Source organism: Coffea arabica, chromosome 4c, assembly GCF_036785885.1.
Source record: "Coffea arabica cultivar ET-39 chromosome 4c, Coffea Arabica ET-39 HiFi, whole genome shotgun sequence".
NCBI classification, from domain to species: Eukaryota; Viridiplantae; Streptophyta; class Magnoliopsida; order Gentianales; family Rubiaceae; genus Coffea; species Coffea arabica.
The window spans coordinates 17,726,702-17,754,570 of NC_092316.1; the positions used below are offsets into that span (position 1 = coordinate 17,726,702).

The 27,869-nt window shown below is 36.0% G+C and overlaps 1 protein-coding gene across 2 annotated transcripts; it reads right to left on the reverse strand.

Annotated features, from left to right (window-relative positions):
* Positions 1-5,143: 5,143 nt before the first annotated feature.
* On the reverse strand, positions 5,144-9,196 carry LOC113739075 (uncharacterized). Of its 2 annotated transcripts, none has more exons than XM_027266321.2 (6): positions 8,826-9,196; positions 6,590-8,014; positions 6,197-6,474; positions 6,002-6,120; positions 5,625-5,922; positions 5,144-5,502 (listed from the first exon to the last, which is right to left on the reverse strand). In XM_027266321.2, the coding sequence occupies exons 2-6, from the start codon at positions 8,005-8,007 to the stop codon at positions 5,180-5,182; spliced, it is 2,436 nt and encodes an 811-aa protein (XP_027122122.2). In that variant the 5' UTR covers positions 8,008-8,014; positions 8,826-9,196; the 3' UTR covers positions 5,144-5,179. The 2 variants fall into 2 exon arrangements, with proteins under 2 accessions (XP_027122122.2, XP_071902260.1); XM_072046159.1 differs by having other exon boundaries at positions 8,822-9,196.
* Positions 9,197-27,869: the final 18,673 nt, after the last annotated feature.

A 27,869-nucleotide genomic window follows, 5' to 3' on the forward strand; every position in this document is an offset into this window, starting at 1 on the left:
CTCCATAAAATTCCTCCCTTGGGTGCTAGTAAGTAGTTTAGTGAAGTTTGTTTGAAGAGCTAAGGTGTCCAACATCTCTACCTCTCTTGGTTACTAGGTGAGTGGTGTGTGAATGCCCTCTTACACTTAATGAAGCTTAAGTTATGTTTAGTAGTGGCTATAGTGATGATATATGTGATTTATTTCTTGGTTTGAAGTGATTTGGTGAAGTTTTTATTTTATTGATGAATTTTCTGGTTTAATATGATCTTGATGTTGTGGACTTGTATGATGATTGGCAATTGCTTAGAATGACTCTAGTAGGTGGGAATTATTGATAATTGCAACCAATTTTGGATTTGGATTGAAAAATGAAAAGTTAGGGTTTCAAAACCCCTAATTCTGCCCGGTTTTGGATCATAGGGTTAGAGGCCGAATTGGACTTTTCTCAAAACATGAAAGTTGTAGGTATTGATGAGTTTGAAGTGCCTGCAAAATTTCAGGTCATTTGAATTAGTGTAGAGTGAGATATGTCGATTTTACTGTTGCTGTTCTGGGTTGATCAGAATGCGAAAACTGCACTAGTAATTGGCCATTTTGACTGGATTCGGTTTCGATTTTATTGTTGGTGTCTTCTAATGAAATGTATCTGGATGTCTTAGCTACCATATGCCTTTGGAATCAATGCATTTGGACTTGTATGGACTGAGTTGGACTCATTACAGCATTGTGTGAATTGTGAACCTGTTTTAGTGGTTCTGGTTTGGTATTTTGGCATATTTGACCTAGTTATGCTAGGATTTGGACTGAGTGGCCTTCTACATTGTTGTAGCCCTGGTTCTTAGCTTCGAAACGGTGGGTCTTGTACCTTCATCCGAAAATCGTAGCGCCTTTGGTGCCATTACCGCAAAATGACATCAAAACCTGTTTTTCTGGTTTTGAGCTTAACTTTCATTTCCAGACTTTTCCCTAGCTTGACTTGTCTTTGTACTTCTTGGAGCTTGCTGAATGGCTATTGGATGAACTTGTTGTTGTGTGTGTACCTTTGGGTTTGAATGAGAAGAATAATGAAGCCATGATGGCTGGAAAAGTTAGCAAATGTAGGGGAAGTGTTGTCCGAACTTTTAAAGGACTTGTTTGCATTGAGCTTGTGATCTAAGACTTGGATTTGAGCAAGGCAATGATACATGATGGATGGTTTCTGAGCCATGGAGGTGAGTGACCTCAAACTACTTCTAAAGTTATTTATGAACCGTTTCTTATATTATTTACTTTTGAACTGTTTCCAAAGTTACTTTTGAAATGTTTTCTTGCATATCGTGCGTGCTGGCATGTGAGTGTGCCTTGTTTGCTATATTTCTTGACTTCAAGACTTGTATTTTGGTTGATAACGTGTTAAGCGCTTATAATGATTTTCAAAACGAGTTTTCGAGGCGAGTGTGTACTTTATCGCACTCGACCTCGATAAATGTGAAATTTTCGATTGAAATGTTACTTGCGCATGAATGTAAGCCTTTTGGGCTGAACTGGCCATTGCCCCTTGTTACCGGTCGTCTTGAGCCAAAAGCGGATTCGGTCAGGCGATTAGGAACTTGGGTGAACGTTTGGTATACTCGAGTATTACCTATGTAGGTTGGTGGAGCCTGGCCAAAAGCCAGGGACGGGGTGAATGAAATGAAATGAATGACCAAATGAGCGAGGAAATGTCAGGAGAATGAATGTATCCTTTCATGAATGTTACTATCGCTTTCCATTGTAAATGTTCCTTGAATTATTGATAATCCATGTTTACTGTTTTGCAAATGTTGTAGTTGTTTCCGGATTTATCATTCGATTTATGACATCATTGCTATATGACATCATTGAAATGAACTATCGTGAAACTGATTTGATTACTGATTTTAATGGTTACTCGCTGAGCTTCTAGCTCACCCCAAAAATGTTTTATTTCCCCCCCACAGGGCTCAAGGCGAAGAAAAGCTTGGAGTGCTTATTCACGTGACTGGATGGCTTATATCGTGTACAGTTTAAGTTTGGATCTATTTTATGTACGAGTTGGTCTTGTATAAATATTTGAAATTGATATGGATGTAAGTATACGTTCCACGATTGGAATCAGTTTCCGCTGCATTTGTAATATGTAATCATTGGAGAATTTGATGTAATTTTGAGATTTATATTGTAATTGGGTTGAGGACTGTAGTGAGCGACTGAGTCCCGGCGAGAGCTGGGCAGGCGACCCGCCTAACCCTCTGGTTCGCCTTAGGGGGAGGTGGGGCCGTTACAAAGGATTGACAACTCACCTACCTAAACTAGGAAGAGGCAGCTCTTTATGGCTTTCCAATCGGATTTGAACCAAACGGAAGTTGGGTGCTCAGGGGCCCACTTATAAACTCCAATAACTAATGGAACTACTAATTAAATCACGACTAACAAGCCAACTAACAACTAATGACTCGATAACGATCAAACCAACTAACAAACCAAGCGACTCATACTACTAGTAATCAGTCAAAACCACTAAGAACAAGCGTGACCAGAAGTGGACGCTTCATGGGCTTGGATCAATGTGTAGACAACTTGCTTAGCATCTTCCAAGCCTTTAATGTTTCTATGGACCCCTTGTTGATCTTGAATGCTTTGAACAAGTGCTTGAAGTGACTCCTTGAACCGTTTCGCCCTTGCACGTGTAACCGGGCCGAGTGGAACTCTCACTTGCACATCACCATTCGGCTTGGATCAAGGTTGCCATCGTGCATACATCGTGAATGTTAAACAAGGGGATTGTTGATCTTTCTGAGGACATAAAGTGGGAGTTCGGAGGTTATAAGGTGGTAAAATGTAAGAAATTGTTTATTGACAGTTATAAGGTAAATGTTGCTCCCTGTGAGCCCCATATCCTTTTAATATTTAAATTATTATTCATTCTTGTATTTACTTGAATGAATGATTGAATGCACGCATGAATGTTATTGTCTATCAAGTTTTTTACATTGAAAGATTCCTATTACAATTAATTGCTACACTACCAATTTCTAAAGTTGAGTATCGATTTACTTGAACCTATATTACTTGGGAAAACGTGCTTACATGTTAAATTATGTTATTATCTTATTTTACCTATTTATCTGGAATGCTCACTGGGCATAAGTTCATCCCACGTTTTGTTTTCTTTAACAGAAATTGGATCCGAGAGTGCTCAAGAATACTGTTGGAATGTTTTGAGAGACTTTAAGTTTTTATTTTAGTAGAAATGACTGTAGTGTATATATTTTTGGGTTGTAATTAAGATAGATGCCAAATGATGAATCTGTTGTTCGTGAACCTATGTAAAAGCTTTTGGATGTATGTAAATGTTAATTTGGGGTGTAATGAATATTATTTTGGTTAGTTTAAAATTTTCAAGTAATTCTTGTTATGGATTATAGTGAGTCCTGATAAGAGTTGGGCAGACGGTTCGCTGACCCCTCTGGTTCGCCTTTTGGGAAAGTGGGGCTGTCACACACAGCCCTTGTCTGATTACTACCGTGATTTTAGGTGCTACAACGAATTTTGACAAAATTATTTCTAACTATTTTCTAACCACTATTATTTTTAGTTCACTATTTTTGCTAAGACTTTTCAATTATCTTGATTTATATCTAGGACAACATTAGTCTGATTGAGTCCACTTGATGTGCTTTCTTAGGTTTTATTTTCAGAGTTTTGTGAGAATCTCTTAACAGATGATTGCAGATAATTTTCTAATGTTTCTTGGATCTATTCATCATAGTGTGTGGCTTCAACTCCTAGTTGCTTGTGCCAGTGTTTGTTGATAATCAACCTTTGGACCTCCCTTGTCTGCATGAAGTTTTGATCTTTTAGGCTTTAAACTGCATTTGTAGACTTTAAGCAGACCTTGGCATACTTATGAATGAGATAAATATGGATCCATTCATTGTTCTCATAATCATAGATTATGACATCATAATTTATGGTTCTGAATTCTCTATATTCTTGATGATAGGAGTATTGATATATCTTGAGATGTGAAACAAGATCATTTGTGAGTTTTATTGAATGATGTTCTTGAGTCTCTTCAAGAGTTTGGAGAGAGTCAGATGTTGAGCTTTCTTCAATAGATTTAGTTTCTTCAAAACTCTATAAAGGGTAAGATGTTGAACTTTCTTCAATGAACATTTCCCTACAAAAAAGATTAAAAAAATTATTTTGACTAGATTGTGTGTTTTCTTACGGATCTAATTTTGTTTTAGCTTTTTGGAGAAAGGAAGAAGGGCTTCCAAGAAATAATTTTTTGCCACGATTCCTTCATGAGTAATTAGAGAAGGAACAAGTGATAAAATGAAAGATGTTCCTAAAATGATATTGTTTGCAAAGTCTTTGGAAAGGGTAGGATGTTGAGCTTTCTTCAATGGACATTTCCCTACAAAAAAGATTAAAACAAAAATTTCTTTTGGTTAGATTGTGTGTTTGCCTAGGGATCTAATTTTGTTTTAGTTGGAGAAAGGAAGATGGGCTTCTAAGTCATAATTTTATGACATGATTCCTTCATGAGAAACTAGAGAAAGAACAAGCCTACCAAGTTCTTGTTTGCCATAATTGCTCTAATTTCTCTTTAAGAAGAGCAATTTCAAACTAGAGGTCTTAGATTGATATCAGTTTTACTAGTTTGGAAGGGAATCAATTCAGGATATCTATGAGGTTGTAGATGTTGAGTGTGAGGACCAAGGTTTGTAAAATCGGGATCCCACATCGGATCGATTTTAGTTTCACAGAATCGGATCGTAGGATCGTAAGATTCTACCAAAAACTCCTAAATTTACTAAATTAATAAATTTGAAATTCATATATCATTTTGTACATCCTAAAAAATATCAAATAAATAAGTTACTCATAAATATATAGTATTTTTTACTTACTATCTGACAAGTAATAAAGAAGAGAATATAAACCTGTTATCTGTCATGATTTCAAGTCTTAAAACCAAATGCTTCACAGTTTACACAATCATAATTTCAAATATAAAATAATCATCAACCTTCACAAATACTAAAAAGCCAAACATCCAAAAAGATTTTCAAGATCAAAATTAACTACTAGAATGTCATCTGTCATGTTTAAACAAACATGAAAAAATAAAAAATAAAATAGCAATAATTCATCATTTTCAAGTATCATAATAATTCAGAAATACATTAATTTATAACCAATCATTTTCATCGTTTGAATCAAATTCATTATTCCCATAATCCATATTATCAAAATCATTATTTTCCCAATCATCTTCACCATCCCAATTCTCTTGGAATTCATCTTCGGCATTATCTTCATCACCATCCAAATTAATATCATCCAAATCATTAGTTCCCATTTGAAGATCAGTTTCGGGAACCATATCAAGATAATCATCATCTTGGCAGTCGAATTCAGTTGAAGGCCCATCATCCTCATCAATAACATGAATCTCTTTCATTTTATTAACTTGTCTTCGACAGACATGGGTTTGACAATCTTCATGATCATCTAAATAAACAAACAATAATAATGAAAGTTACCAAAAACAAGAGAACTTGCAAAATAAAACTATAAAAACAAAAAAAAAGGATAAACTTTATACTTAAATTGGAAGAAAGAAAGAAACTTACAAACTCTCTGCACATTTCTTGTAAGTATTTCAATTTCATCATCTTCATTTCCCTCTTCATCTGAAGTGTCACATTTGGGATTGTCATCTAGAACTCGTAACCAGCTATTTTCTCTTGGAAGAGTTGGATTTTCTCTCTCTGTCACCCATTCATCATCTGAAGGCAAATTCTCAAAAGGAATTTCTTCAATAACACGTTGCCTTTGCCTTTGTCTCTCTCTCAACTTCAAGTTGTACATCACAAACACAAGATCATTCATTCTTTTTTGAGCCAGACGGTTTCTTCTCTTAGAATGTACCTATTGAAATTGAAAGAACTTATACAGTTATACTACGAACTTAAATTCAAAATATTATATTATATGAAAACATTTTTACCAATTCAAATGCGCTCCAATTTCGCTCACATCCAGAAGAGCTACAAGTTAAACTGAGAATTCGAATGGCAAAATTTTTCAACTCTGGACACTCATCGCCATAAGATTCCCACCAATCAGCTGTAGGAAATTAAAATCAATAACAAATTAGTAAAGGTTTTAAAAATAAAAACACAATGTTCAAATAGTAACTAACCAGGAGATTTCTTGTTTCTTGTTAGTACAGCATTTTCATGACCAAATAATCCATTTGCATGTCGAAAGTCATCTAATTGCAAATCAATCTTCACCCTTTCACCAGATTCGGGAACCATCTTAGCAATGCAATCATAAAGGCCACGTTTTGTATTTGCATCCGACTGAAAATCTGGACTATATTGAAATTGAGGATTCAAATAATAACCCGCGGCATGTAAAGGATGACTCAATTGATCTTCCCATCTTTTATCAATGATAGCAAATGCCGATTCATATCTAGCATATAAACATGAGTTTGGTTAAAAAAATAACTAAAAAAATTCATTCTACTATCCAACACAGAAATTATAAATGAACTCATAATTAATATGATAATTTATTTAAAATTTACCTCTTTCGAATATTGTTCACATTTTGTTTGATTTCTTCTTTTGCCTGATCAATAGCTTTATAGAGAAAGCCCATGGCTGGTTTTTCATCAGAATCAACCATCCTCAATACTTTGATAAGAGGCGAAGCTATCTTTAAACATAACTCCACATTTGGCCAAAATTGTTGATTATCAAAAATGATGCTCTCAATTTTTTTTCCCTTGTTTCTCCTAGCATACATGCTTGTTTTCCACTTATCCGAACAGAAAAAGTTAAACAAATTCCCTTTCAGCTCGCTGAGACGTCTCATGGTCAAGTATGAAGTAGCAAAACGAGTAACTCCAGGTCTAATCAACTCCTTGCCATTAGTGAACTGTTTCATCCAATTAATAACTGTACCCCATGAATAAATATATGTAACCACTGATTTCGCTTTTTGTATAGTAACTTTGTGGAGAGAATCAAACTTTTGAAAATCTTCTAACATTAGATCAATACAATGAGCAGCACAAGGGGTCCAAAACAATCTTTTTCTCTTTTCCATCAATATTTTTCCAACTGCCTTATAATTAGAAGCATTATCGGTGATGACCTGCACAACATTATCCTCTCCAATTTTTTCCACAATACCATCTAACAATTCAAATAATTTTTGAGCTGTTTTTGAAATATCAGTGGTATCTACCGAAGATAAGAACACAGTACCAGCTGGACTATTCACAAGAAAATTGTTCATTGTTCTCTTTCTCTGATCAGACCATCCATCGGACATAATAGTACAACCAGTTTTTTTCCACTCTGTTTTGTACATATTGAGCAAATTCAATGTCTCTTGCACCTCTTTTTTCAAAAAGGTCACCCTCATTTCATGGTACGAAGGTGGTTTAAGTCCTTTTCCATATTCTCCCAATTTCCTAATCATTAAAGGAAACAATGGGTTATTTACAGCATTAAATGGAATGGCACTTGTATAGAACCACCTAGCCATTATTTGACAAACTTCATCTCTATCTTGTTTCTTCCATTTCTCATTTATGGTTGTTTGTCTCACATTCAACCCCCCAGATTTCCTCACAACAAAGTTGTCCATAGAACATTTTTTAGCCTGCTGCTTAACTTCACTTTCTTCTTCTTCTAAATCATACATGGTACTAACCCTTTGTTTTTTTTTCCTTGATTCCTCAGAACTTGTACTTAGTAAATCAAACATTTGGGTTCTAACATCTTCAGGAACGCTGGGACATGGTTCAACATTTGTATGTGTACAAGCTAAATGATGCTTAAGCCTATACACACCACCAGCTCGAGTAATCCCACAGTATTTACACTGAACTTGTTTTTTATTAGCATCAATTTCAATTCCATGATCCCACCCGGGATCCAATCGAGCACCTGATGCATTTTTTCTACTTTGTTTCTTTGAAGCGGATGAAGACATTTAAGCACTGCCAAATATATTAGAATATTCATAAGAAACCAAGAAATTCAGACCAGACTAGCACTTGATAAAAGAAAATAAAGCTAGCATTCAGAAAATAAGCCAGACCAGACCAGCACAAAAAATTCTCATTAGAGATTTTTGGCTTGCAACTGTAATTTCTTTTACTTTTTTTCCCTATTTAGATATGGTTTTTTTTTTTAATTTGAACGAAAAGACAAACAAAATAGTAGAATGATTAAGATTTAAACAGGTCAGTAAAGTGGAATGGGCTGCACAAGTAGGAAAATTTGAATGTTGGGTGGTGGCTTAGTGATATAACAACATAGGCTGGTCCAACGCCATGTTAAGATTCATGAACTTGGGCTCCCATTCCATTGTCAAATCTAATATTTCTTGTGAAGATTTCTGCACGCTAGCCACAAGCTGTAGCAGAAAATCTGTAGTGAATTTTAATCTTGTCTTGAAAGCAAATATGATTTAAGTCGTGGCAGAGTAGAGTAAATTTGAAGCCACAGATGAGGCACTAACTGCACCAACAATCTTTAACCAAAAGCTAAGTACAGAACAGAGAGGAAAACTAAAGACCATTCAAGTTTCTAGAGAGATTAATTACTAACTAATCATGATGTTATATTAAATAATTTTATGAGCTCTCATTAATGGATCCGTCAATAATTCCCTTCAACTTCAACTCAATTCAATCAAAAGCAATATATGTTCAAATACCAAGAAAACCAAATACAAATCACAACTTTATCAATCACCATCTCCCCAAGTATCAATTTTCAAGCAAGAAAATAACCACACTCACATACGATTTTAATTGAAGTACTGGTGCTTGAGCTTCAGTGTGGTGGCAGGCTGGCAGCACGAAAATTGGAGAAGAACGGGTGCTGGAGCTTCAAGCTTTGAAGCTTGAAACGGCCAAAATCCGGCGGCAACAGAGGATTTCGTAGCTTGATATTCTAACCGAAGCAATGGCTGCTGGAGCTTGAAGCATTGAAGCTGTCGGCTGTAGGCTGTAGCTTGTGGGTTCTTGCCTTCTTGGTAGAAGCCGCAGGCCCGCAGCAATTTGTTAGCCGAAGCTTGAGATGGTTTGATGGTTTAAATTAGGGATTTGATTTGGGCAGCGGAGAGGAGAAGAGAAATGACAAAGGTCTGCTTGAGGAGAACTGGAGAAGATGAAGAAGACCGAAGCTTTTTGACGGAACCTTTTGACTTTGACATCATTATTTGTTAAAACATTGCAACTAAGGCCTACAATTTCTTGATAAACTACAAGCTTACCCCAAATGTTGATTTTTACTTGTAAAACGAACCTTGTATTTCACAAATTAGCCCTTTTTTGTAGGATCGACGTAGGATCGTAGGATCGTACGATCCTATACGATCCTACCGCGATCCTATGCAGATTCAAGGAATTTGCGATTCTATATGCGATCCGGATCGCGATTTTAACAACTATGGTGAGGACCCGAATGTTTTTTATTTATTTTATTTTACTGGCTTATTTATTTAATTATTTATTCATTTGCTCCAATTAATTTATTTCATTCATTTTAATTGCATTTGCATGGTACATTGCCTCATTTTATATTTTAGCACGTTTACTCTTAAAGTTAATTTTTCGATCACTTGATTAGTGAAAATTAGTGAATACACATCTTTCGAGACAATATTTGGCCTGAGAGTGCAGTGATCTTGGAGAATTAAGGATGATCAATTGTAGATTAAGAAAAACTAATTGAGAGATTAGAAGTGAGTGAGACGAATTAAGCCTAATTGAGAACACTATTGGCCACTATTCAGTGTCGACTTTTTGCACCAAAAAATAGCTTTATGTCCCATCTTTCTTTCCTCCAATCACTTCACCAAAATCACACACAAACCCTCTCTTTTCCCCTTCCCCATGGCCGGCACTCTCCTCCCTCCATTTTACCAAGAAAGCTTCAAATTTTCTTCTCCATTTTTGCTCCAAAAATTTGCTCCAACCTTGCTCATCTTCTTGGATCATCCTCAAGCTTAGTAGAAGGCTTGGAGACGGAGGATTCTTGGTGGTTTAAAGTTTGATTTTTTAAAGTTCTGCTCACTACTCTTGGAAGAAGGTAAAACCCCTCAAAACTCTCATTTTTTTTTTCATCTTATGGTTAGTTTTAGTTAGTTTTAACTAAGTTAAGCTTGGGTTCCATAAATCTTGACTTTAGGTAGATGTCTTGAGGTGGATTCTTAGGTAGTGGCTTTGAGGGTTTATTGTTTGTTTGGTTGTTGTTTTAGTGAGTTATAGTTTTGTTTTGGGTCTGAAGATTTGGAAAGAAAATTTGAAGAGGAAATGGTGCAAGAACTGTCCGATTTTTGCTGGTTCATTTCCCTTATGTTAATTTCAAATTTTGTGGTTATATTGAGGCCAAAATGTTTGTTATATGTTGGGGTATATGTGTGTAAATTATCTTCCAAAAGGCATTTCATTTGGTTGAGTTAAAGTTAGGTTAAAGTGAGAAAAACAAGCCTGGAATTTCTTATCAGTATGGCCGACCAGTGTGCATTCAACAGCATATAATGTTTTGTATAGCAGTCAAAATCAAGTGCCATTTGTGACATATGAAACTAGACTCTGAGAGTTTTCTAACGGTATAAAAAGCACCGGCTAGTTCGGTTTCTATGAGCCGGGGTGAACCGGCAAAATTGACTGTTTTTCTTCACTGTTTTAACCGAGAAACAAGCACAGCTGCAGGTTGTAGCTCATTTTCACTCATCTTACCAAACGAATTTGAAAACAGCTTCTTCTAGTGATTTTTAGAATTTTAAATCTAGTTTTCAATGCCATAAACCATACTAATTTTGGACTTGTGTAACCTTAGTTACGACCTGATTTCAAAACTGTGTCGGATACTCCAAGGCTGGAATTTCATGAACCAGGTTTTAAAAATGGGAATTTCGCCATTTTCGTCCCTAAACTTTTACACTAAAACCAATTTCGTCCTTTATGATTTTTTTTAGCCAATTTAGTCCTTCGACTATTTTGAATTCTCTAATGTAGGACTTTTGTGGCGGCGACACCATATTTTACATAGTCCGTACAACTGGTGATGGGTATATCTGTCATTTTAAATTAGATTCTTCAATTTAGACGGACCGTTGACCATAGTTCTTTTTCTCCGATGAATTTCATTGAACATTAGATACATTTTTTTTGTTGGTGTGCCAGGCTACCAGCTACCCGACATCTTATCCTGCATCCAACTTCAGCTGCTGCATCCAACTTCAGCTGCAAAGTGCAAACTGTAAACTACAAATGATGTGGGAGTGGGTGCAAGTTAACTTCCTTCTCTCTAACCTGTTAGAAGAGAGAGAGTTGGGGGGGGGTTTCAATGGTGATCTGATGACTCTGCAAGGCTTTGGCAACTTTCTAGGCTTCAGTTTTGCAAGACCCACCCGATTGAGTTAGGAATATTTTGTCGGAATGGATATGTTTGTTGTATTGCATCTAACCCAAATTTCCAGTTCCAGAAACAACCGGCGCCGCGCCCCCTCCTGCCTATAGCTACTAGGACTAATTGAGAATTTGGACACCGAATTTTTTTGGTCTTGTCTCAGGAACATTTCGAACCGCTAAACGCTGGGACTATAGACGATTGGACCCAGAAATTCTTGCCGGGCCTTTCCTCGTCCGATGAAAACAGCGACGCATCAAATCTAACGACCGCATATGGTTTGGGGTCCCTCCGTCCTTGGGTTGTCCCTCCTTCAGGATGGTGACAGTGCCTTATTTGCTGTGGTATGCAATGCTGATTACAGATTGTTACACTACTATTGATTGAAGAATTGCCACGACGGTTAGTAGTATTGGGATGAGATTTCCACAGTTTGTGCGAATTTTTGGTGAATGGGATAAGATTTCTATCGGAGAAGAAGAACTATGGTCAACGGTCCGTCTAAATTGAAGAATCTAATTTAAAATGACAGATATACCCATCACCAGTTGTACGGACTATGTAAAATATGGTGTCGCCGCTGCAAAAGTCCTACATTAGAGAATTCAAAATAGTCGAAGGACTAAATTGGCTAAAAAAAATCATAAAGGACGAAATTGGTTTTAGTGTAAAAGTTTAGGGACGAAAATGGCGAAATTCCCTTTAAAAATCAGCTTTTATAAATCTGTTGTATCTTCGTGTACAAAGATCCAAATTGAGTTCTTCTTGTTGCGTTTGAAACTAAACTTGGAGTTCTTTCAGTGGTACAAATTTCAAGGGCTAGTACGATTCCTGTGAATTTTTCAAAATTTTCAAATTTCACAGAAATTCAAGACTGTTTTACCCTGTTCTTACTGAAGCAGTGATTTGGAGTTAAGATTTGATCAATTTCTGATTTGAATTTGAAAAAAGTGTCATCTAGAGAATTTTTTTAACGGTATAAGATTTACAAATTTTGGACTTATGGAACTCAAGTTATGATTTTTCAAAGAATGTTGTCCAAAACTGAATTTTTCGTATATAGAAGCAAAAACTCCAAAGCGGATTGCAAACATTTCCTAGGTATTAAACCTAGCTTACTTGATTATTTTCACCTCATTTCATACTTGAAAAATTAATTTCACCTCTTAGTCTTGTGCCCTCGATTTCCATGAAAATGAACCATAAATGGAGTTGCAAATGGATTTGCCGATTCACCAACCATTGATGGTTCTAGAACCGCTAAGCCTATGTTACATGCAATAGTACCTAGAATTACTACTGGAAAAATATATAACAGATCGTTGGGCCATGCGGGCTCTGCATAATAATGATGACCCATACCTTTAGCCAATTTAGCTCTTAATACAGGATTATTCAAGTCAGACTTTTTTGTTATTGGGATAGGTGAATTTTTATGGATCCATCCCTCGAGGGAACTGGACATGATAATTTTTCATCATCCGGCTCGAGCAAGAATCAAAAGAACCAAACCGGCTAAAGTTTACCTATATCCACACATATATAACGTTTTAACTAGAGTAATTCCTATGGAACTTCATTAGTTTTACATTGGAATTTGAAACTTTTAACTACCATATTTACTTGAAAATAAGCAGTGTTTTGATAGATTTTAACTCCATAAGATTAGAAAACATGAACGCTCCTTTATATTCTAAAACTGGGGCATACGATTAGAAGTTTTGAAATATAAAAACCATCTTTCCTTTTCTTGATTTTTATGTCAAAAATTATGTATGGTACTCCCTTTTTGGAATCAAGATTTCTTGCCACAACTTGACTGGAAAATGACTTTTGAGTTCTCCTTGAGTGTTATTTCAATTCTGAAGCAAAAAAGTCTCTTTTAACCCAACTTGAGCATGTGACTTTGAATGTGGGTAGCAAAAGGATATTTTTCTCATTAGCCTTGGTCGAATACCGAGGTAATCATGATTGTACATGTTTCAGGTGATCACGTGGGCGCCAAGAAGCTTGTCTGACCTCTTGCTCTTGTTTTTGATTGGCCCTTGACTTTTGGTGAGTGTCAAGTGCATGCTTCATGTTGATATGATTGAAATGATAATTGTATAAGTGCTATGATATTCTTGTGATTTTGCCAAGGCGGGAGTATACTTTATCGCCCTCGTTCTCTCTCTGTTGAATGCTCGTTATTTGAAAAATGAATGTGTATGACTTGCACTTGTACTTGAACATGTTTTAACATGTGATCACTGAGCGGCAGCATGTGCCATACCCTATTCGAGTAGGAGGTGCCTCTCATCCCGACTCAATGCTATGATCAATTCTAAATCGATTGGAGCGTTGCCTCATCGACCATTTATACTTGTGGGAACGCCCAAAACTCAATGGCTAGCCATTCAACTCAAGCCAGCAAGGGTTTAGTTAAGAAGTTTGGTGAACCTTGGGTTCATATACTTGACTTGCTTGGATATACTCAAGTAATATCACAACTTGTTTGATGTTCGGGTTCGGTAGGGGCTGTAATGGTGGACGAAAATTGGTGAAAAGTGGGGTTGTACGGACTTGTTACTTGCTCAGTTGACGGAGTGTCAATACTTGGAAATTATGGATCAAGATTATCTTTGAAGCAGTGTGAATTTAGTCCTGAGAGCTCCCGTATCCTTTATTGATTGTGCTTTTGTTTTCTTTTGTGAGTTTACATGAATATTATGGCTGCCTTTTGTTTTACTTGATATTAATGCTAGTTGCACTTGTTGTTTGCCTGCTTTTCTTAGCTTCACTGTGATACGAAACCACCTAGAAGGCTTGAACTTGTATTCCATTAGTCACGGATCTAGACGCTGAAATCAAGTTAAGGGCGGAATTCCTTGACTCCACTAGACGAACCGCTCACGAACCTTGAATTTAATCGCAACCCACAAGAGTTTGAATAAGTGAACCTAGGAACAAGGTAGAAGACGCCACAATCAAGTGTGATTCTTGATTGATAAGCCCAAGAACACTCAAGCAAATTCTCAAGTATTCAAAGAAGGATCTCTTAGAAAGAGAGTTGTTATCACACAAGTGAAAAAGAGAGAATAAAATTTTGATGGTCCCCTGATAACAGGAAGGGAGGCTATTTATAGCCTTTACAAAAGAAACCCTAAAATTATTTGGAAAAACACTTCGGCCCACTTGAAGACTCAAGCTGCCAGAATTGGTTCCCTTTATGTAAACCAGCAATTAAACTAACAAAACTAACTTAAATAAACTAGGAAACATGGCAAAAACCATTCGGCCTTAGTGGAACCAATGATTAGCCGAGTTAACAACCTTAAATAGGAACTAAGCTTCTTCATTTTCGGCTTCAATCACTTGAACAAGTGTACAAAGTTTAAGATCATCAACTATGAGCCCTTGAGCTTCACTCGACCCTTCCGCTTGCACTTGAACTTGACAAACTAGGGCTTGTATAGCCTCTTGAAGTTGCTTAGCCCGACTCCTTGTAATTGGACCTCGCGGAATCACTATCTCTTTACTTGACATTGGTTGGCCCCTACTCGGGCTGCTATCACACTGAGTTTTAACTCATCCTTTTAAGTTTGTTTTCCTTAACAGGTTTGGACATGAAAGTTGGAAAGTTCTAGACTAGCGATTTTTGGTTGAAACTAGTGAATCTTTTGTATGATATTGGAGACATTGAAAGTGTAAACTTTATTATATTTGAATTTTTGGGATTCTAATTGTAAATAGTAGCCCTAGAAGAATTTGGATGTGTATTTGAAGTATTCCTTTAATTCTAAATCTATGATTGACTTGTGGATAGCTATTAAGTTTGAATAAGTGCATAAATCCTGACGAGAGTTGGGCAGACGTTCCGCTGATACCCTAGGGTTTGCCCTAGGGAGAAGTGGGGGCGTCACAGTTGGTATCAGAGTTTAGGTTTGAATTAGTCTGGATAATTAGGAGTCTTGATCTTGTGAAAAGTATATATGATAGTATGAAGTATTAGGATCTAGTTTATTAGGTGTACCTGGATCTGTCTAAACTTCTAATTGTAATTGTAAGTCATGGAAGGAAGTGGTGGAAATGAGTCGTCTCCGAGGCGCCTTCCAGTGATTCGTCATCGAGAGAGGCTTGGGGCCCTCTTTGGCAGTGGAATCCAACTCGTCGAACTAGATTTTCATGTGATTGTTGGAGGACTTACTCATTCCCTAACTATGTGGTGCTATTGGTAGTCGATGATTGGAGGCAATTATATAATGCGAATAAGATAGCTTAAGAGGATAATCGAGAATTGAGGGCAACTGTGGATGCACAGATCGTTAGGATTCATGAGCTGGAGATGAATATACTCGAAGAGCGAAATAGAGCAGGGGCCCTTCGTGAGCAGTTTCAAGAGGCTAATCATCGACTTGTTAGGGCAGTACAAGAAGTAAGGAATCGAACTGAGAGAATGATGGCTGAGTGTGTGACCTTGGTTGAACAAGTAGTTGATGGCAAAATACTCGATGAGGGACAGGAGAACGCAACCCCTAGTGCTGAAAACGAAGTTGAACCTACTGAAGTAGTCGAGACTTTTGGTTCTGCCAATCACTAAGCTAGTAGTTTTCTACTTTGATAGTTTTTGTCAAGGATGGTTGGGGTCTACTAGTACGATCCACTTAGACTAGTGAAAAACATGCCAGTAGTGAAAAAATTTCCATGTCTTTCCCGATGAATTTGAGACGTTGCCTCCGGAGAGAGAAATAGTGTTTAAAATTGATATACTTTCGAGAACGACACCTATCTATAAGATGCCTTACAGGATGGTTTCAACTGAGTTAAAAGAATTGAAATTGCAGTTGCAAGATTTTGTAGGAAGAGGTTTTATTAGAGAAAGTGATTCACCATGGGGAGCTCCAGTGCTCTTTATTAAGAAAAAAATGGGAGTTTGAGACTATGCATAGACTATCGAGACTTAAATGATGAGACCATTAAGAACAAATACCCTTTACCATATATAGATGCGTTATTTGATCAACTACAAGGGGCCACACTACAACAAAAATGGTCTTTCCTGACATGCTTATAAGGACACTTGCTGGTTTGTGTCATTATAACACTCCTATCATGACACTTATTGTCAACTCAATAATATATACTCTAATTTTTTTTATTTTATCAGATATAAAAATAATAATGTGTCTTTAGACTACCTAACATGACACTTGAGAAGATGTGAGATGTACCAAAAAAAAAAAGACACCAAACAGCATCGTTTGATTTTGGCGAAAGATTCATTTGCTGTAAAATACTCAAAATTTTCATTTTGCCGGCCAAAACACTTACTCAAAATTTTCATTTTTTGGCTCCACCATTTCCAGCCCCCCTCTCTCTGTCTCTCTGTTGTCAGATCTGATGTAGTTGGTGAAAAAAATGGGTAGCAGACAGATAGCAGTTTCGTTCCTGACCAACATAGTGACAGTTTCCTTTGAAAGTGTAGATGTTGAAGGGGATCCGCTACCAGTCGCTGAACTTAAGGCCAATAAAGCCTTCGTCTTGTTAATGGGAGAAAACAATGAGTTGGTGAAATCAACTGTATCCAAAGAAGAAGCGAAACGCAGAGGAATCAAGAAAGGATTCTTTGGGAGTCTTGGGAAGATGGCAAGCCAAATAATCTCACTTGTGGTAATTGAACTTTCTCCTTTCTAGACTCCTGTCTCGTGCTTGTGTGTCAGTCAAATTATGCCGGTACCATTTCATCTATTTGATCGATACAAACTGGATTTGGTTTCAATTCATTTGTGTTTGCTTAATTGCTTTTAGCTAATGATGTGTGGTAGGTATACGGTGGACTGTAGGAGTTTTGTGCATTAGTGCTTGGTTTAGCAGACAACCTTTACCAGAGTGCTTTTCGTGAGATGAAAAATCTGGTACTAGATTCATGTGACTATTTTGTTATGAATTTGTTGTCCATAACCTGTTCGATAAAATGTCAAATAGATGAATAGGAAGGATCAGGCATTCATTTTCTGTCTATCCAAATTTGCTTCATACTTGTGTGCAGAATTTGGCACAGAAACTCATATTACAAGATAAGAGGTGAATCTACTTGAAAGGAAAAGTGAAGCGAGAAGTGGAAGATAAGTGTGTGACTTTAAATAGGATTGGTGCAGTTTTGAAATGCATATCTCACAAGGTTTCTGTCAGGTCAGATGGGTTCTTATAGTTTGGCTACAGATACTAGTCTGATTGTAAGAGTTCTACAAATCTATAGCTACTTCGCTATTCACTTTTAACTTGTAAGTTTTCATCCAGCAAATGTGACAGGAAACACTGATGTCTCTTTCTTTATTCTTATCTTTTTATACATGAGAGATAACAAATGTTTTATTACCTCGAAATGTCATGTAGGAATATGGCTGTTACTTAAAAAAGTTTTCCGGTTAATGCATTTAGTCCAGCTAAATGCAGTACTATCAATTTCTAACAATCTTTAAGTCTGATTTGTAATTTCAGAAAATAAGCAAGCAAAACAAGGAGGCTCGAAAGAAGAAGAACATGAACCACACAACCGGAAAGAAACCATTTGCTGTGCTTCGAAGCAAAATGGTACTAATATATTTGTGCTATGACTTTTAGAATTTTATGTTAAACTATTACTTGTATATGCTGGACTAAACAAAATTATATAACTATTTCTAGACAAAGGAGTTGGGGTGCACTAGTACAAGAGTTGAAATGTTTGATAAATTTTATAGCCATGCTGATGGGACTCCATCGAGTAGTGTGGTGGTTGAGAATTTGATAAGTGAACTAAGAGCATTTGTATGTTACTTAAGTCATGCTGAAACTGATAATAACTACATTTTGATTTTCTTTTAAAGTATAATGAAAGAAAAGCAAGCTAAACTTCCGCCAGAAACTGACGACTCAGTCGGCCGAAATGACATATTTGCTTAAGTCATTGGACAAGACAAACCTGGCCACGTCCGGTTGCAGAAGATGACCCCAAAAGAGAAATCTACGGAGTCCAAACTCATTACTGCAAGGGAGAAGACACCTGCTAGATTGATAACGAATATGCTTCGTGGACAGGCTCTTAAAAGCCTAGAACATACGGATTCCTTAAAGTTGCAGCAGGGCAATGAAGATAACCATAAGTTGGAGGATTGGTCCCAGAGCAATTCACTTTGTGTTCCTGCTCCTGCAAAAGAGGAGAGAAAAGAAGTAAATGGCTCTGAAAAATTAGATTTGCATTTATTTCTTAAATTGTGGTGGTATTCATAGATGACATATTGGTGTACTCTAAGTCTCGAGAAGATCATGAAAGGCACTTGAGAATAGTCTTGCAAACCCTGAGAGAGCACCAGCTTTTTGCTAAATTCAATAAGTGCGAGTTTTGGTTGGAAAAAGTGTTTGATTGAGGCACCTGTATTAGAATTGCCGACCGGCGGATATGGGTTCTATTCTTATATACGAATTTTGATAGAATTAGGATGAACATCTTGATAAAAGATGGTACCAGGCACTAGTGAGACTAAGGAGTTATAATTTCTTCTTAAGTGAGTTTATAAGTGAATGTATAATGGAAAGTGAGTTAGGCCCCGGAACTTCTACTTTAAAAAGTATGATTCCATATCTTGTTATACATATAAGCGATGATAGTAATCTTTATGGAAAGATCCAAAAATAGGAGTAAGTACTTGTGTTTAAATTTCTTTTTTACCTCGGTAGGAAATAGCCAGAATTTATATTTTTTGGGTGACCTGTAAGCAAAAGGATGGAAGAGTTATATGGCTACAGTTTCCAAGTGTGATTAGTTATTCATTTCGATCCTTTGATTTTCTTGACAGGCTATTATTTGACCTTAAGAAAATCGGTGATATGACAAATTTGGAAGCTATGCATAAGGAAATAGACATCCTTCAAATGGAGGCAGAATTTCAAAAGAAATTGGCTGACTATTGGGAAGAATGATGGAAACAGGAATATGCGGAGAAAATTAAGCTACTACACATGAACATGAAATTAGAAAGGAAATACAAAGAGATCTTAGAAGAGGTGCGGAATAAATTTGAATTGGGGCAGTCACCTAGTCAAGTAACATCTCAAGATCTTCCTAGTAATCAAGTTAAAAGGGGTGAAGGAAATTCCCAAGATACTAAAAGGAAATGTAAAGCAATTAGTGAAGATGAACTCGCAATGAAGGATAAACGGAAGGGGAAAAGAAAGAATGGACCCTTCAAGAAGAGATGCATAGCTGCTAAGTGTGAAACCTGTAATAAAATTCATACGGGATTATGTTATTCAAAAACTGGTGCATGTTTCAAATGCGGCCAACTTGGACACCAAGTGAGGAACTGCCTAAGATAAATAAATTTCTTGAGGATGAAGCTGCAACAATAGTTAAAGTTAGCAACTAGTGATGTTTTATATAGCTGTATTTATCAAACTATATGTAGTGAAGGATTTGTATATAAGTTGTATCTCCATCAGAAACAATAAACTTGGTGCCTAATGTTTTGATTAGTGATATTAAACATCTGTGTTTGTTTGGAGTTAAATTCCTATCTGTGATTCAATTTCTACACTTTGTTCTTGGATTTGGACAAGAATTCTTTATTTGTGGTTAATAATGAAGGAAAGTAGTTCGGTTAGAGAAGATAGTATGTGGCCAGTGTACTGTGTTTGATTTCAAGACCCAGCAGAAGTAGTAACCAAATTTCGTAGTTATCATTTTCACTTTTTCATCAGGTCTTTAAGCTTATATTACCCTGTACATTTTGACATCTTTATTAAACTTCTTAGCATATTAGTTTAGCCTTTACGTGATAAGATTTTTCCATCTAGGTAAGTTGCGGTAGTACTATGAGTAAGAAAATGCCATTTGAGAATTGAAGGAAAATCTTGTAGCATCAAGTTTATGCGAGCAAAGGTATGAATTTCGAGAACGAAATTCTTTTAATAGGGGAAGGATGTGAGGACTCGAAATTATTTTATTTATTATTTATTTTATTTTATTTTACTGGCTTAATTATTTATTTATTTGCTCCAATTAATGTATTTCATTCATTTTAATTGCATTTGCATGGTATATTGCTTCATTTTATATTTTAGCACAGTTTCTCTTAAAGTTAATTCTTCGATCGCTTGATTAGTGAAAATTAGTGAATACATGTCTTTCGAGGCTATATTTATTCTAAGAGTGCAGTGGTTTTGGAGAATTAAGGATGATCAATTGTAGACTAAGAAAAACTAATTGAAAGATTGGAAGTGAGTGAGATGAATTAAACTTAATTGAGAGCACTATTGGCCACTATTCAAGTGTTGACTTTTTGCACCAAAAGATAGCTTTATGTCCCATCTTTCTTTCCTCCAATCACTTCACCAGAATCATACACTAACCCTCTCTTTTCTCCCTCCCCATGGCCGGCACTCTCTCCCCTCCATTTTACCAAGAAAGCTTCAAATTTTCTTCTCCATTTTTTCTCCAAAAACTTGGTTCAACCTTGCTCATCTTTTTGGATCATCCTCAAGCTTAGTAGAAGGCTTGGAGAAGGAGGATTCTTGGTGGTTTAAAGTTTGATTTCTTGAAGTTTTGCTCACTACTCTTGGAAGAAGGTAAAACCCCTCAAAGCTCTCATTTTTCTTTCATCCTATGATTAGTTTTAGTTAGTTTTAACTAAGTTAAGCTTGGGTTATTGATGGGTTCCATGAACCTTGACTTTAGGTAGATGTCTTGAGGTGGATTCTTAGGCAGTGTCCTTGAGGATTTATTGTTTGTTTGGTTGTTGTTTTGGTGAGTTATAGTTTGGTTTTAGGTATAAAGATTTGGAAAGAAAATTTGAAGAGGAAATGGTGCAAGAACTGTCCGAAATTTGCTGGTTCATTTCCCTTATGTTAATTTCGAATTTTGTGGTTATATTGATGCCAAAATATTTTTTATATGTTTGGGTATATGTGTGTAAATTATCTCCCAAAAAGCATTTTATTTGGTTGAGTTAAAATTAGGTTAAAGTGAGGAAAGCAAACCTGGAATTTCTGATCAGTATGGCCAATCAGTGTGCATTCAATAGCATATAATTTTTTGTATAGGAGTCGAAATCAAATGCCATTTGTGGCATATGAAACTAGACTACGAGAGCTTTCTAACGGTATAAAATGTACGTACTAGTTCATTTCCTATGAGCCGTGGTGAATTGGCAAAGTTGACTGTTTTTCTTCACTATTTTAACCGAGAAACAAGCATAGCTACAGTTTGTAACTCGTTTTCACTCATCTTACCAAACAAATTCGAAGACAGTTTCTTCTAGTGAGAATCTAATTTTCAACGCCATAAATCACACTAATTTTGGACTTGTGTAGCCTTAGTTATGACCTGATTTCAAAACTATGTCGAATACTCCAAGGCTGGAATTTCGTGAACCAGGTTTTAAAAATCAGCTCTAATAAAACTATTGTATCTTCATGTAGAAAGATCCAAATTGAGTTTTGCTTGTTGTGTTTGAAACTAGACTTGGAGTTCTTTCAGTGACATAAATTTCAAGGGCTAGTTCAATTCCTATGAATTTTACCAAATTTTCAAATTTCACTGAAATTCAAGACTGTTTTGCTCGGTTCTTACTGAAGCAGTGATTTGGAGCTAAGTTTTGATCGATTTATGATTTGAATCTGGAAAAAGTGTCATGTAGAGAGAGTTCATTGAATTTATTTTCCAACGGTATAATATTTACAAATTTTGGACTTGTGGAACTCAAGTTATGATTTTTCAAAAAATGCTGTCCAAAACTGAATTTTCCTTATATAGAAGCAAAAACTCCAAAGTGGTTTGCAAACATTTCTTAGGTATTAAACCTAGTTTACTTGATTATTTGCACCTCATATCATACTTGAGAAATGAATTTCACCTCCTAGTCCTGTGCCCTCGATTTTCATGAAAATGAACGATAAATGGAGCGTTTTAACTAGAGTAATTCTTAAGGAACTTCATTAGTTTTACATTGGAACTTGAAATTTTTGGCTTCCATATTTACTATGAAAATAAGGAGCATTTTGATGGATTTTGATTCCCTAAGATTAGAAAACATGAACGCTCCTTTATATTCTAAAACTTGGGCATAGGATTAGAAGTTTTGAGATATGAAAATATTCTTTCCTTTCCTCGATTTTCATGTCAAAAATTAAGTATGGTACTCCCTTTTTGTGATCAAGATTTCTTGCCACGACTTGACTCGAAAACGACTTTTGAGTTCTCCTTGAGTGTTATTTCAATGCTTAAGCGAAAAAGTCTCTTTTAACTTGACTTGAGCTTGTGGCTTTGAATGTGGGTAGCAAGAGGATATTTTTTTCATTAGCCTTGGTCGAATACCTAGGTAATCATGATTGTACATGTCTCAGGTGATCACGTAGACGCCGAGGAGCTTGTCTGACCTCTTGTTTTGTTCTTGATTGGCTCTTGACTTTTGGTGAGTATCAAGTGCATGCTTCATGTCGATATGATTGAAATAATAATTGTACAAGTGCTATGATATTCTTGTGATCTTGCCGAGGTGGGGGTGTATTATATCACCCTCGCTCTCTTTCTTGAATGCTCGTTATTTGAAAAATGAATTTGTATGACTTGCACTTGTACTCGAACGTGTTTTAACTCGTGAGCACTGAGCGGCAGCATGTACCATACCCTATTCGTGTGGGAAGTGCCTCTCATCCTGACTCAATGCTATGATCGATTCTAAGTCGATTGAAACGTTGTCTCATTGATCACTTATACTTGTGGGGACGCCCAAAATCCAATGGCTAGCCATTCAAGTTAAGCCAGCAAGGGTTTGATTGAGGAGTTTGGTGAACCTTGGGCTCATATACTTGACTTGCTTGGATATACTCAAGTATATCACATCTTTTTTGACGTTCGGCCCCAGTAGGGAGTGTAACGGTGGATGAAAATTGGTGAAAAGTGGGGTTCTACGGACTTGTTATTTGCTCGGTTGATAGAGTGTCAACACTTAGAAATTGTTGATCAAGATTATCTCTGAAACAGTGCGGATTTAACTCCTGAGAGCTCCTGTATCCTTTATTGATTGTACTTTTGTTTTCTTTTGTGAGTTTACATGAATATTATGGCTGCCTTTTGTTTTACATGATATTAATGCTAGTTGCACTTGTTGTTTGCCTACTTTTCTTGGCCTCACTGAGGTTTAACTCATCCCTTTAAATTTGTTTTCCTTAATAGGTTCGGACGTGGAAGTTGTGAAGTTCTAGACTAGCGATTTTTAGTTGAAATTAGTGAATCTTTTGTATGATATTGGATACATTGAAAGTGTAAACTTTATTATATTTAGATTTTTAGAATTTTAATTATAAATAGTAGCCCTAGAGGAATTTGGATGTGTATTTGAAGTATTCCTTTAATCCTAAGTCTATGATTGACTTATGGATCACTATTAAGCTTGAATGAGTGTATGAATTCTAACGAGAGTTGGGCAGGCGTTCCGCTTATACCTTAGGCATCGCCCTAGGGAGCGGTGGGGGCATCACATTGTGGAGTCTAGGATCTCTAATTAATGAATTTTAGGAATATATTTGATGACTTATTTAGGGATTCTTTGAATCTGTTGAGCCAGAACCGTCTCTTCTCAGGGTCAGAGATGTTTTCAATGACATCTAAGAAAATATCTTAATCTCTTGTCACGATATTTATAATTACTTTTTTTTCTTTTTTGTCCTTATCACTCCTAATAGTGGAAAGAGATGAAACATCATCATCTTCTAGTTGGTTTGCATAGTTTACTTTTTCTCATTCTGAGTCATCATTGCTAGTTTCTAAAAGGAGATTGGATAGTTGGTTTAGTACTTGCTTGTCCAGGTCAAGCATACTAATTCTTCTACTCAATTTATAGTATCTCACAATATGTTTAGGTTGTTTGCATTTATGGTAAATGGTAGTTGGTAAGGTTGGTGGCAATTTTTGGGCAGCTGTTGGATTTGTGTTATCTAGAGGGGTAGCTATTTCCTAGGTTTATGGGGTAAGGTTTTTCTTTGGTTGTGTTGAGAATGTTTGGTGAAGGTCTTGATTTTCTTTGATCTTTGTATGGCAATTGGGTAAGCCAAATTGTTCACAGAAAGGACCAATATCTTTTGACCTTTATGCTCGATCATTTGCAAGCTGCCTAAACAGTTTGTCTTGCCTGCAAATTTTTAGAGCGACTTGTTGAACTTGGCTTGTTATTTGTCCATAAGCAATTGTTTCCCAAGGTACAATATCATCATATTAGTTTCACATTTTTTCTAGGATAAAATCTCTCAATGATTTGGCAAGTCAGTCTAGAAAATTTTCTTTCTAATAGGCTTGATTTCTAACTATCATGGCATATATGCGAGTTAGGAATGTGTCTTTATACCATCAAAAATCTAAAAGATTTCAGCGTTTGCGGTTGTTTAGCAATTCTGAGTACTTGTCTTTGAATATCTCCGGATCACCAATCGATGTTTTTGTAGTGGTGAAGATTCAGGTTGCTACTACATCTAGAATAGTGTCACCATCTTGTAGGATTGGCTTTCCATCTGCATCAAGTTTGATTGTATCCAAAATTTTTTCTTTGTCTTTTGAAGTGAGATGTTTACTCCACCACCCATTGAGCTATCCTGCGAATCCTATTATGTGGACATAAGTTCCAAGTTGCCCAGTACATCCATGAGTTGCTTGTTATGCCATGGCTACCATTGTTATCTGTTGGAGGGTTGTGATTATATTGTATTCAAAAACTCTATTGATGCTCCACTTATGCATATTATTTGCATTATAGGAGTTTTGAAAGATGTTTGGTCTTTCTTTGAAAAAGAGATTAGGATAAGTTACCCTAGAATAATAGAGTTTTTGGGGAATTTTCCAATTTAGAGTTGCGTTATGGAAAGATTTGGTTAAATTGAGTTTGGCTATCTGGTTGGAAGAAGAAGCTAAGGATTCTAGATCAAGTTCGTTTAGGACATAGGCTAATTGTTTAGGAAGTTGATAGCTAGTAAGGGTTCCTCTAGGATATAGGCTAACTATTTGACCAATGTAGAGGACTTTGGTTTATCCAAAATACAAGCTGATTGATTGGTAGTTGGTTAGTGAAGGCTAAGACTTGTGCTTCTCATTTTTGTTTGTTTATAGGAGTGATAAAAGATTGCTCAATTTTGGCAATTCATTTTTTAAGTTCATCAATTGGCTTGTTTTGGAGTTCTATGTGAAATTTCTTTAGTATTTTGAATGGTTTGAATAAGGGATTGGAGGAAGAAGTAATTTCGGAAGAAGAGGCCTTTGGTTTGATAAGAAGGTGTTCTCTAAAATTTTGAAGATATTTGTTGGTGTAATCATTTTTTTGATAGATTCTCTGTATGGCTTTTGCATTTATAGGGTCATCTTCTTAGGCATTTTGAATATGAATTATTTGGCACTGATTTTTGTAAACTTGTATGAAAACGTAATAATTTTGATAGACGAAGTTCAGCCTGAATTTCTCCTTTTGAGGTCTGCCATTTTCTTGAAGCACAGACGGATGATGAGAATGGATACTCTATCTCATTCCTTAGAACATAGATTTCAAACTACTCAAAGAATCGGACATGCTATTTTATCTTTCTTAGAAAATTGTAGAAAGGTTCTTTTATTACTTTTTTGGGTTCTCCTTTGTTGTTATTAAAGAACCACTGTCTTTGGATTTGATTTTGTTCTGCATAGAATTCTTCTCTGAGACTCTATTTGTCAATTTAGTGCTAAGTAGTGAGAATGTGAGGACCCGAAAATTATTGTTTGTCATGATGGAATGTGAGGACCCGAAAATTATTTTATTTTATTTTATATCTTTGAATACATTTTCTTTACTTTACTTTATTGCCTTAATTTCCTAGATATTTTTTTGTAAGTAAGTCAAGTTTTTTAAATCATTCTTCTTCTATAAGTTAGTGCATGTTAAGTTCATAGTGCATTATGGAGATGGGACCCACTAGTAAGGTGCGTAGTAAATTTAGTGAACAAAAATGGGTATTTTTATAAGAGGGTTATGTGATTAGAAGTGTTAAGGGTGGACTAGAGAAAAACAAAATAAATTAGCCATTAGAGACAAAAGAAAGACAAGAAGATAAGTTTAGAATCCTACGGTGACACTTGGCGGCCATCCAACCATGCTTTGAACAAGACTAGTCCTGGCTTTATCTTGAAAAATTGGAGCAAAATTCCTCACTTTCTTCCTCCACTTTGGCTGACTTTCTTGAGCAAGAAAAGAGAAAAAAAAAACTCCATCTTCAACCTTGAATCTTTGCTTGAATCTTTGAGATTTCATCCTAAATTTGCAATCCAATCCATAGAAAATGACATTAAGGAAGGAAGAAGGACTTTGGTGAAGAGATTTGGGGTTTTGGTTGCTTTTCTCCTTAGGTCTTGAAGGTAAACATATCAAGAAACCATCTTTTCTTTTATTTCTTGCACTTTAGTAGATTTAAGACTTTATTACGGTAGATTTCGTGAGAAATTTCATAGTTTGTGTGGTGGTTTGAAATTTTCAGCTTTGGTTGAGAAATTTCAGCTTTGATATGTTGATTTGAGTTTGGTTATGATCTATTAGCTTTGTCATGTGGATTTTCCAGATTTTATATGTTATTTTGGCTTCATTATAGAAATTTTCAGCTTGTACTGGTGAATTTCAACTTAGGGTTAACATTTTTCAGCTTTGGTATGGTTGCTTTTAAGCTAGATAATTGTCTATTTTAAGTAGCTTTGTGACTTTAAACAAGTGTCTTTTATAGCCTATGACTTGTGGTTTTGATTGGGGTTGGATTGCCATGAAGATAAGTGTTGAGTTTGGAAGGAAAATTTAAGGAAATAAGGGGAAGTGCTGCTGAAATTTGGTAATTTCCCTCTTGTGATATGAGTGAGTAAGAGTGACGATAGAGGTGTGATTTTTGGTCGGTATGGACTTAGGTTACTTATGATTATTTGAATTCACCTTGGTTGTGATGCATAAACTAAATTTTGTCGAAAACCATGTGTAAAACAAGAGGAAAAGTAATGGTTCTTCTAGCATATTTCTAGTACATTTGTCCAACTTTAAACCCGAGGTTGGTCGATTTTCTTCTAAAAGTTGTGCATATTTCTTAAGTATATTTTGCAAAGCTTCATGAGTTGTACATACGTAATTTATCTCTTTTAGTCTCTCACGTTGGGTCTAAATGTCTTTCTTTTCACACTAATATCTTACTTGAATCATAACCCTAGAATGCACTTAGATGCTCTTTGATTGGTTTTCAAATTTGTCTTTGAACTCTATGCTTTGAGAGGCCAAACTTGGGTAGGCGTATGGCTCATAATTGAGTCTAAAATGTGCACTTCATTAACCCAAGCTTTGTATGGTCAGATCATGACATCTTGTCTTGGTTACTCTTAAGGTTTGACGGTGAAAACGAGCACAACCTGAGGACGAACATTTA

What these genes read in the sequence shown, in the direction of transcription:
- LOC113739075 (XM_027266321.2), bottom strand. Translation starts at nt 8,007, where the DNA reads ATGTCTTCATCCGCTTCAAAGAAACAAAGTAGAAAAAATGCATCAGGT. An exon ending in GTGAACAATATTCGAAAGAG is followed by an intron (nt 6,475 to 6,589) that starts GTAAATTTTAAA and finishes TTTATATGCTAG; the next exon opens with ATATGAATCGGCATTTGCTA. An exon ending in AAGAAACAAGAAATCTCCTG is followed by an intron (nt 6,121 to 6,196) that starts GTTAGTTACTAT and finishes AATTTCCTACAG; the next exon opens with CTGATTGGTGGGAATCTTAT.